At 32.7% G+C, this 11,922-nt stretch overlaps 1 protein-coding gene across 1 annotated transcript; it reads right to left on the bottom strand.

Moving 5' to 3' along the window:
- Positions 1-8,454: 8,454 nt before the first annotated feature.
- On the bottom strand, positions 8,455-10,557 carry LOC137400802 (snaclec stejaggregin-B subunit beta-1-like). Its single transcript, XM_068087141.1, has 4 exons — positions 10,498-10,557; positions 9,595-9,790; positions 8,956-9,138; positions 8,455-8,684 (listed from the first exon to the last, which is right to left on the bottom strand). The coding sequence occupies exons 1-4, from the start codon at positions 10,555-10,557 to the stop codon at positions 8,455-8,457; spliced, it is 669 nt and encodes a 222-aa protein (XP_067943242.1).
- Positions 10,558-11,922: the final 1,365 nt, after the last annotated feature.

Genomic DNA, 11,922 nt, shown 5'->3' with positions numbered 1-11,922 from the left:
TAATTGTGATAAATATTATGAGATTTTGAACCCTTTTCCCCAAATCTAGTTAGAATTTTATCAAATGTACGGCTTAATTTAAGCCTTTATTCACCATTCTTTATAATAAAACAGACTTTGAACTTCATAGTGATATTGTGCTATAAAATTTTTAAAAGCTTTAGCGAGCTGTTAGTATACTAGTCTAAACCAACACTGTAAAATAGTCATTTTAAAACTTGTGGAGAACAAGTCACCGAATTCTATACCACTGTTCTAATAACAGCTGCTAACAGATAACCTCCAATATTCAAACTTAATAATAGTTAGAGTACAAATCAAGTTATGTTCCTTTCTAGCTTGAGCAAGTAAAATAAAATGTATAAAACAGTAAAATGCTTTACTCTACTGACCTGGGAGACGCTAATTTGTGTAAGAACTTAGGCTACGTGAGTCGAATAGCAGCTATCGTAAAGCTCTTAGTGTAAAACATACTGAAGCGTTTTCAATTTTTCTATATTCTGGTACAATATTTCGCTCCGATATAAAATAGATATGAAAAGTCAAATGTGAAGTTGAAGACATCAACTCGTGTATGATACTGTAATTGCATAACTAGGTTACAGAGAAAGTGAGCTGTCTTAGGACAAGATTGTTGGACAAAAAATGATCTTGCATTAAGTAGGATATATAGACATTGCACATGTATATAGCCTACATGTATATATAAATTATATAAATTTTAACAGTAAGACTTTGACAAAATAAAACAACTTCATCTGTATGCACTAAAACAAAGTGGCTATTGCCATAAACTCTAATACAGAACAGAAGCAACCTTAAAAAACCAAAAAAACAATAATAATGTTCTACTGGATTACTATGAGTGTTTTGATCCTTAAGCGTGTACATATGCATACTTTACATGTATATACTCACATATATTTTTCAGCAATGTGCTTTTAGTTCTACTCATAATAAATTTCAATATACCTATACATGTATATACATAAATATGTATATATACAGTTTATTAAGAACCACAGGTTTAATTCATTACTACTATTAGTTTCATGCAATCGCGTTGCAATCTTCAGGTAGAATAACTAAAATGTATAATGTACAACCTATAAAATTATAAAATTATTTTATAAAGCTGAGGGCTTAATACTATTGTCTGATATAGTTATAGTATACAGCAAAGATGACGTCAAATTATGTTATTGAGCTAATTAGGTGTTTTCTAGCTTGCCGGCATGTGGATATCAGCTCACTTTTAGTGTTAAGGCTGGCTAACATTGGTTCGAGTATGATGAAATACTTTTCCCAAAGGCATAACTGGCAAGATTTTGTTGATGCATTGTATGATGCCGCTCTTTTGCTTGAAAAACCTGATTGCCTACAGGATCTAAGTCTGTTCCGGTCTGTTAAAATATTGAGTTCATGTAGCAGTGCAACAATAACAGAGGCTTGAGGACTTTGTCAATGTGTTTAGATTAGTAGAAACTCAACTAGTTACATGGCAAGTTTTACATAGTGAAGCACATTAATTTTTATCTGTATTCAGGTGCGTTATTTAACCTAGATATAAAAGTCATAAAATAGATATAAAGACTCAAATGTGAAAGTGAAGTCATCCATTTGTGTGTCATACTGCAATTACACAACTAGGTTGCCAAGAAGGTGGGCTGTTGTTGGGTAGGATTGCTTGACACGAATTATCTACTACTTGAACACTACTAATCTTGCAATAAGTAGTAGTTGCTTATATAAAACCTTTAGGTTTGTACAGATAATATGACAAGAGAGATAACTCTCAGAAGTAGTTTTCTCACAGATGGTTTAATAAATACTGATATACTTTCATTTATCTTTATTTAGCATGCAATAAAATATAAAAATGGCATGTCCTTAATTAGAAGGGAACTCTCAAATGACTTGGCCAAATTAAAAATATTGGAAACTGCTTTGGTCTGTATGAAAAAATGTTTATTTTGCATGGCTGTAGTTGTCTTACCACGGTGTACGGATAGAAGTACTCTGCAATAGCTCTGTCAGTTGCATTCTTAATCGCGATTATGAACCTTTGGTTTGCTGATTCTATGAAGGGAAACATGGCTGTTGACAGTTTTGTAATTACAACACCCGACATGAGAACAATCTATGAAATACACAGTTCATATACATGTATTTAGAGTGTTTTCTATTTCATTAATGATGTTTGGCAGTACTACAGATCAGATACTATGAATAACTCACAGGTCTATTTATATGTTATTAGGAGCGTAGCAATTGAAATTTACTTCACCGGTTGTAAGGCAATGCTCACAGTGCACATAATAATTCTTTTGACTTCCGGCAGTTCCAACAGAGGTCAAAGGGTAAGACTCAAAGTATCCAGCAGCTGTCGAGTCACGTAGTTGTTCAATTGGACAAACATCTGTAATAGGCAGCCCAATCATAGCAATAACTTGTATAGTAGAAGCATTGGGTGTAGTAGACAGCTGTTAAGTCAAAATTATATGTTTGATAAATAGAAGAATGTAGATGGAGAACAGTACGCTACTTTAATTGGGTAAGCAATACATTACCCAAGTCTGCATTCTCAAATGTCTTCTGACTTTATTCTCAATCTTTGTATTTCTTCCTATTTCTAAAAATTATCATTACTATTACTATTTCTTCAACTACTATTTCTATTACAACTGCTCTTACTTATGCTAATCCTAGTGTTATTGTTATTACTATATTACTAATACGGTCACCATTGTTACTACCATTACTATTAATTTGACTACCCCTATTATAATTACTATCACTATTACTATTCCTATCATTATTATTACTATTATTGTTACTGTTAACATTCCTATTACTACTAGCATGCCTGCAACTTCCTACTATTTTTTCTAGTAACGGTTCTGCTATTAGAGAACACATTCACTCTTATGTACATTCACTCAAATCCTGAATGACCCAAATTATGAAAGCATTGCTAATAGGTTCAGCTGACCAAAGTCTGGCAGTCCACCATCGCTTATGAAAATATCAGCATATCTCGCTGTGACATCAGGATGATGTGTTAACCATCGGGAGATTTCACCTGTACCACTTCGCTGAAATCCCAGTTGCATGATTCGAGCTATGCACACCAATCCTGAACTACATAAATATGTAGTTCATATATGTAGAACATCATATGTTGAAAGAATAATGCCTTAAAAACCAAATACTGCCATATTATTTTTGACCAGCCCACAGATTGTCATTTTGTGTGTTATCATAGAGACACTGGCTTTGATTAATGTATAACTTAAAATAGATTTCCATCAACACTCAGAACATGGAATTGTTATAACTGGAATAACCTTTACTAAGGAAGTGGGCAGAAGCTTTGCGAATATGTACAGACCCTTACTCGGAAGATGATTTCAACTATTTTCACATTTTCTAACAACAAGTATAGCCTAAGATCTGCGCTGAATATTCAGTTGCTTCTATTTTTACAAGTGCATAAAAGCCTATTATTACCAAAAATTATCCTTGAAATAAGTTGGTAAGTGATACCTAATGGACTTATTCTTTACTTTCTATGCTGGTCAATGCACCACTGTCACATGAGGAAACTGCGCAGTAGCATAAACAAGAAAAAAATTGGTATCCTTCTGCTGGTACCTCTTAAAAAGGGTGTATTTTCTCTTTAAATATTTATCGCATTTAAGATATTATTGTTATATAGCTTATAAAGTTGCAGATTTATAACATATGATTCGATAGCATTGTTGTGGTAATTTGATCTTACAATGGATTGACACTCGTAACTCCTCTTATATTGCACATAAAAAGCCAGCTTTGGCTGCAAACTGTAGCAAACGTATCAATGAGTGCAATGAGCTTTTATGCAACAATGTTAAATATAGATATATAATAACAATATGTTTTTAAATCTAGATTGAAATAAAAATTGAAAGCTTTAACAAATTGCAAAGAAAGACACAGACTATATTATTATCATTTGTTAATTGCCAGCAATAAATATCAACTGATAGATACATTTTTCACCTTCTCAATGCGTATTTATTATAAAATATTTGACAAGTTGGAAATAAGTAAGGAGATTTATTGCACCCAAAAGATGCCGCTCCACCCAAAAGAGAGCTCAAAATATAGGCGACATTTGCTTCAACCGTAAAAGAGCTGAAGCTATCTTCCTAAAGTTCTGACAAGCCAATAGAAAAATACAACTTCAGCCTCTACTTGACCGCCACTAAATGGGAGGTGTTAAAAAGTAGAGCAGTATGGTGTTCAATTAAAGATTTTACAGTATTGGTGATATTTATCTTTCAGTTTATTTTAATTGTATCAATTCACTATTTATTTTAACCATTGTAACAAATCATACTTTATCTAGCCAATACATACAAATTATTTCTCATCTAAACACCTTCACAGTTGTTTTGGTTGTTCTCTTGACTAATTTGAACTGCACGCACACTTTTCTCATGATATAAAGTTTAAAAGTTGTGACAGCAAGTTTTGTATATCTATATACCTATTTCTCAGTCTGCACATTTTTGTTTATTTGTAAAATTCTTCATTATGATGGATTTGAACTCACAGAAATTGTAACCACAAGTCTTAACACACGCTCTACCACTGAGCTATACAAGGCACATTGATCAAAGGCTCTATCTTATACAGTATAGCGTATGCACATGCTAAATGATGTACTATTTGAAACTCTATGTTTTCTGTTAACTCTATGAAGCACAATGCTTTTTTATGTTTTCTTGAACTTTTGCTTTTGGTTTTTTGTAAGGTTCAATTGCTATATCTGGGGTCAGTGCCATATCTTTTTCCGCGGAAAATTGTACTATTTCGATAGGAAGAGCCTCGACATTCTCTCTTTGTTTGGTCTGACGAAGACAGTACGATATCTCATTTTTACTTTTGTACCAGTATCGAGAAGTGCCGGTATCGTCTTATTTAAAGATTTGATGGATAGCTTCTAGTGGAACAGTAACCTTTTTTTACACATCACTTCTATAGAAGAATTGATATTATTAATTCAACATATTCAGGATTTTTATTTTGTTTTCTCAGTTTGTATTAATTGTATCATTACCGAATCATCTTTCATTGTAATCGTAGCAAAACAGACTCAATTTAACTCTTACTTGCTAATTATTTCACATCTACAGCTAAATATTTTTATAGTCGTTCTATTATTTTCTTTATTTTATTTTAGTTTATTTTATAACCTTTATTAATTGTTTTATGTTTTTTATTCATCTGACCTGCACAAAACATTTTCTTCATGATATGAAATTTGTAAGTTACAGTTCTTTGTCAAAGTTTGAAAACCTTTATTGTTGTTTTTATTTTCTCATTTAATTTATTTTAACTGCACAAAACCCATGATGTGTAGTCTTTCTAATGATGTGTAGTCTTTCTAATGATGTGTAGTCTTTCTAATGATGTGTAGTCTTTCTAATGATGTATAGTCTTTCTAATGATGTGTAGTCTTTCTAATGATGTGTAGTCTTTCTAATGATGTGTAGTCTTTCTAATGATGTATAGTCTTTCTAATGATGTGTAGTCTTTCTAATGATGTGTAGTCTTTCTAATGATGTGTAGTCTTTCTAATGATGTGTAGTCTTTCTAATGATGTGTAGTCTTTCTAATGATGTGTAGTTTTTCTAATGATGTGTAGTCTTTCTAATGATGTGTAGTCTTTCTAATGATGTGTAGTCTTTCTAATGATGTGTAGTCTTTCCAATGATGTGTAGTCTTTCTAATGATGTATAGTCTTTCTAATGATGTGTAGTCTTTCTAATGATGTGTAGTCTTTCTAATGATGTGTAGTCTTTCTAATGATGTGTAGTCTTTCTAATGATGTGTAGTCTTTCTAATGATGTGTAGTCTTTCTAATGATGTGTAGTCTTTCTAATGATGTGTAGTCTTTCTAATGATGTGTAGTCTTTCTAATGATGCGTAGTCTTTCTAATGATGCGTAGTCTTTCTAATGATGCGTAGTCTTTCTAATGATGCGTAGTCTTTCTAATGATGTGTAGTCTTTCTAATGATGTATAGTCTTTCTAATGATGTGTAGTCTTTCTAATGATGTATAGTCTTTCTAATGATGTGTAGTCTTTCTAATGATGTGTAGTCTTTCTAATGATGTGTAGTCTTTCTAATGATGTGTAGTCTTTCTAATGATGTGTAGTCTTTCTAATGATGTGTAGTCTTTCTAATGATGAGTAGTCTTTCTAATGATGTGTAGTCTTTCTAATGATGTGTAGTCTTTCTAATGATGTGTAGTCTTTCTAATGATGTATAGTCTTTCTAATGATGTGTAGTCTTTCTAATGATGTGTAGTCTTTCTAATGATGTGTAGTCTTTCTAATGATGTGTAGTCTTTCTAATGATGTGTAGTCTTTCTAATGATGTATAGTCTTTCTAATGATGTATAGTTTGAAAGTTAGAATGGCAAATGTTGCTATATGTTAAATACAAATCAATATTTAGTCCAGAGACCTTTTTATTACCGCAACGCTGGGTAGTACAGCTAATGTAAAATAAAAATTAATTTTCTGTGCAGAGACTTTTTATTACATACATTGGTTTTTCAAAATTTATTAGTAGTTTAACTATGACCAACTTTTTGTGGAAAATTTGAAGCTAACTAAAAAAAGTACATAAGTCTCAGCAACGAAAGGTTCGAAGTATCTGGGGTATTCCATGAATTCATCATTTTTTCTATCAAAAGTTTAACATATACAAACTATCTAAAATGTAAAAGTCTACTAAAAAAGTTACAAGCTAAAAAAGAGCCATGCAACACCAGATTTCGGCTTGTTTCAATTTGCCACAAAAATTTAATAAATATTAAACCGATTCTCATATCAAAATCTAATCAACCAAATGTTGTATTATAACTCTGTTTTGATGTATAACAAGCAGTGTGAGCTTATAAGTAAACCGAAATACTAAACCATTAGGCCTGGCCATGTGAGAGCAATAGCTAAATGTACCACTTATCAATAAATAGAGTTGCTAGTAGTGCTGAGCCCAAAGTTTGAACCCCGGAAATGCTTTCCAAATAAAATGATGGCAAATATTGACAAAAGTTCTCAAGCTATAGTCTATTATAGCATACGCTGTTGTGATGAAATTTGTATCGCAAAGTTGAGAAAATCTTTTCACAATTTTGTTGTAATAAGTTATTAATATTTAAGAAATGCTGGCTATAGCGTAAAATAGCAGACACATTTGTGATGAACTCATTATAATTTTGATATATTTTGTTTCAACATTTTAATGACTGTCTGTGCCCTTGTAATAATTGATCAATGTTTGCTACAAAAAATTACGTTGCCTCTATACTTGTAATCATACATTAGTAGGATCAAATTTAGGACATGTCGTCACAAAGCATCTCAAATGATTTACAGCAGTGTGTGGCGCGCTTGTAATACTTGGTCAATTTTTCAAAACTAATATCAAAATATCATGCAAGTTTGTCATGATATTTTTAACATTAAACTGGGGACATCTTAGCACAATGGTTTCAAGATTCATTGTCAATGGGAATGGATTAAAGAGGTAAATGTCCCTGAACTGAGAGTTAAAACATCATACGCACTTGGAATAATATTTGCATCATCAAATTAAGGGCATCTCACCATGGTTTTGAAATGCATGTAGCTTATGACCGCAAAAGAATTTATAATAACTGCACAGCTTTCCAAACTGATGGCTAAATTGTAAAGCGCATCTGCTGAAATATTTGCACCATTAAGTTAGGAATACCTTCTCGCAACGAATTTATGTCGGTTTATGAATTTGTATGCACTTAGTAAAATTAGCTTATGTTCCTGAACTGAGGGTGAAAATATCATTTGCACTTGCTGTGACCAATGTAACAACAAATTGAGCGTTTGATGTTCTACTTTCAAATGTTTGTACTTTCTGTTCAGATTATAACTTGGCTAGTATGTATTTTACGTTTCACAAATAAAGTATTGAAATGTAACGACAATAAATATAAATTTATTTGTATACTTTTGACTGACAACATAAAATATTGTAGATAAGTTTAATTAGGTAAAAGGTTAAAAGTGTAGTTGTATCATCAAAAAAGATTTCTGATTGTTTAACAGTACTTGTTAATCAACCAAAAACATTTTCTGATTTGTGAACCGTATTATTAACTAATCAGAGATGTTTTCTGATTAGTTAACAATATTTGTGAACTGATTAAAAACATTTCAACTGAAGCAGACTTTAGACAACTGAACAGGGCTGACGGTTAAGCTTTTAACTCTTCAAAATAAAGCATTTTCAGACTACTTTCAGGGTTAGTAGACAGTCTAAAGACTTCATTTATAAGGCAGTGATTATTCACACATCAAACACATCTCAAGGTACAATAACAATAACTTTTCACTGAACAATTTAAACAAGCTATTTGTACTAAATATAAACAAAATTGACTCCTTCACAAAAGAACTGGCAGGTAGTCTCACATGATTCGTCGTTCATCTTGAAATCCTGCTTGGACAACAAGTTTAAGCAGTTACCATCTCCACTTGGATTGCTAACTGCCCAGTAGTCTAACTCAATAGGATCTACTTGTTTTCCTTTCCAAAACCATGTGCTGCCTTCTTTTCTTCCTCCAATCCAAATCCTTTTCTGACGGAGTCCTAAAAGTTTAGAAATTTCTTTGGCTTGGTGTCAAATAATTGCCGCTTTTTACATAACACATGTGTAAAGTTTTATATGTGGAGGTAATCAAAAGTGGAGATACAACTAGATGTAAGTTTAGTCAATACTGAACAAAAAAACAATTTACTAAAGCATAATACAAATTATTGTTAAATTAGTATAAAAGCTGGTTGGTGCAGTAATGTTTAATAACTAAACCATCTCGATACAGAGTGTATCACATTTTAATCATGAAGTAAAATGTTATACCCGGAGCGGTCACAATCACTTTGGTTAGCCAGTGAGCTGAGCTCAGGCTATCCAGTGTCACCAAGTCTTCTCCGTTTGCCAAACAGAAATTCCTAGCAGCCTCCCAGGTTACTTTCTGGTCAATATATCTAAGGCAGGTCTGAGAGTGAGGGTTGAAATAGTACTCTATAGGACAATCCTCAGCTAACAAAAGATACATTAGTAGAGATATGATAGCTTGTGGATGTTACCAAGCAACAAAAGGAAGGTTGTCCTAAAATTTAGTTCAAAAAGCTAAAGAGGCAAATAAAATTGGCATGAAATGGTATGACATTGGTACGAAATGGCTCAGATTAGGCAATAAAGAAAGTTTTCCTTGCCGACCAAGAGCGAACCCTAAGCAAACCTTAGTAAAATTTACCCCTTAACACATAAATTTGGATTTATAGATCTCTTACAGATTCATACATCTACTCGACTATAGGTTTTTCAACCTAAAATGATCCCCGTATAAAATATTCATATCTCTTTGTATAAAACCTTTACCTTCATTTACTGTGTAAAGAAGCTATGGGACATAAGTATGTGCAACACTTTTAATACTCCAAAAAATTGACTAACATTTATAGAGAACCTTAGAAGAAAAATATTCATCCATACCGGTAGCCAAAGGTGAGTCGTACAACCGGCAGATGTTCTCTTCAATATCACACTCAAAGGCTTGAAAATTGATGTGCTTTGATAAAAGACACATAGCAGAGCACTCCATAAGAGAGTTCACCTCGCGCTGAACAAATGCATCAGAGCTTGGCTGGCGGAACTTTTTCACATACAACTTCTCACGCTTTCCATAAATCTAACACCATAAAGAATAATGCAGTAAAATTTGTTAACAAACTTACATATGGTTTTGCTAATGCACAGCGTAAAATTTTCTATGTTTAATTTTCAGCAAGCAATCTTCAAAATCTCTTAAAGTGTAGCTGTTTTATAATTAAAAGTGTAAAGGTTGGTAAATATTAACAAAAAGTACAAATATCTCTAAAAATTGATCAACTGTCAATAAGCTAAGTTAGTTTAAGATTAAGCTAATGCAAGTTAAAATAGGTAGTCAGTGTACTTTAATCTCTAGCTCTACTTCTGAGTATGCACCTCATCAAGCCTCTTCATTTGTTTGTGTCTCTAGGACAGGGTAACAGTAGAAACTTCTTAATATCTATTATCCCTATTTATTTTTGGTTTTTAAGTATTTCTCAACATTTAATATTCACTCTTCAAGTAGTTTTATGTAAAGCATTTGTTTTGATGTCATACACATATATTAAAGCTATTGTATGCTTTTGGGCCTTTAAAAGGGTTAGACAATTTAGAATGTGCATATTTGTATCAATAAAATTACCATACATATTTTTTGCTACAATGATCTATTTCAATTTTAAGAGGTTTAATAGTAGATGTATCAGATGTTTTATTTAAAATTGTAACTGCAGAAGAATGATTGGTAACACATTATCTCAGACTATAAGATAACGAACAAACTAAAATAAAACATAACACCCCTACCTGAACAGCCAACCTAATAGCAAGCAATGCAAAAAGCATTTTGATGGTATACGAGCTCATGTTACAACTAGGAACCTCTGAGAGACACAGATAGACTGAAATCTGTAAATGAAACACCCTCTAAAAAGGAGAGAGCTTTTATACACTTATATGTATTTTATTATTGGTAAGCTAAGGGGTGGATTGAAAAAGGGTACAGCAAAGGAAGTCTAACCTTCGTCGGTTGTATCTTATCATGGTGGTAAAAGTCTATCATAGAACAAACTATTCCGGAATAATGCTACAAGAAAATCTACATAAACTTTCGTACAATTTAGAGTCTTACTCAACAGGTATAAAAATGTCTATAATTCTACTCCTTTATAATCCAACCATTTTAAATTCATGTTGGCTGTCTATACGTCATCATGATAAATCGTCAGAATAATCTACTTGCATTACCTTGATTACCAAGACATTAAGAATATGGCGAGTGCCACTTGGTCGACGTTTAAACACTGGATCATGACCTTATAGAGGCTGAGTCTAGACATTAATGAACAGGAGATGATAGAAGCTGAGTCTAGACACTAATAAAATGAACAACCAACAAATTACCTAATGGAGTATTGATACTTACATGTACCTGTTTCCTGCGTTTCTTGTAGTAGATTGACTAGCCAAGGATAAGCCTGACATCTTAAAAAAAGATATCTGGCTAACAAGGCAGTAGATGAAATAAATACAGGGCTGTCTTAGTTACTAGGGCTGTCTTATATGGTAAACTACATGTAGGTGCTACAATCAGTCTCCCAGTCGGTGTCACAATAGGTGTAAAAGTAAGTGCTGCAGTATGTAATGCAGTAGGAGCTAGACTTTTTTCTATGTTTCAATCCCACGGTTATCCACAAAAAAGAATATAAAGAATCAGGTGACTTCTTTGAACACATATAGTTCTCTCCCAGTTATCCTCCTGGAAATAGCATCGTGTGTGATGGTTTCAATTATACTTTTGACTGTCAACCATGGTGTTGGCGGTTTGAGTCCTGCTTTATGCCGTTCTGATAAAAAGCTCTCAGCAAGCTTACTTAATCCCACAGTTAATCACAAAAAGAGAATATTAGGAATAGGTGACTTCTTTGAACACATACTGTTCTCTCCCAGTTATCATCTAGGAAATAGCATGTGTGATGGTTTCAATTATACCCCCTTCTAGCCTTCCTATGTTCTTTCTCATCTAGTGTCTTCTCTCATATTTTTAACATACCATTTATCATGCCTTAGGGTCAAGAGTACTTGACGGTCTGTACTTGTAGCCTCAAAATCTACTCACTCGCAAAGAAAAGGAATTTCTGAGTGTTGAATAAGACATTGCTAGCCAAGATAACAACAGGAGCTTTATGAATGCCAATTTATACAGCTAAAAGCCTAAGTGGTCCTGTATCT

The sequence above is a fragment of the Watersipora subatra genome, chromosome 7 (assembly GCF_963576615.1).
Source record: "Watersipora subatra chromosome 7, tzWatSuba1.1, whole genome shotgun sequence".
Classification (NCBI taxonomy): Eukaryota; Metazoa; Bryozoa; class Gymnolaemata; order Cheilostomatida; family Watersiporidae; genus Watersipora; species Watersipora subatra.
This window is presented reverse-complemented; position numbering and strand designations above follow the sequence as displayed.

Bases quoted from the DNA above. Each gene is read 5' to 3' on its own strand.
- LOC137400802 (XM_068087141.1), bottom strand. From the start codon at position 10,557: ATGAGCTCGTATACCATCAAAATGCTTTTTGCATTGCTTGCTATTAGG. The intron at 9,139-9,594 runs GTATGGATGAAT...ATCTTTTGTTAG, and splicing joins CGACTCACCTTTGGCTACCG to CTGAGGATTGTCCTATAGAG. The intron at 8,685-8,955 runs GTATAACATTTT...CTAAACTTTTAG, and splicing joins AGTGATTGTGACCGCTCCGG to GACTCCGTCAGAAAAGGATT.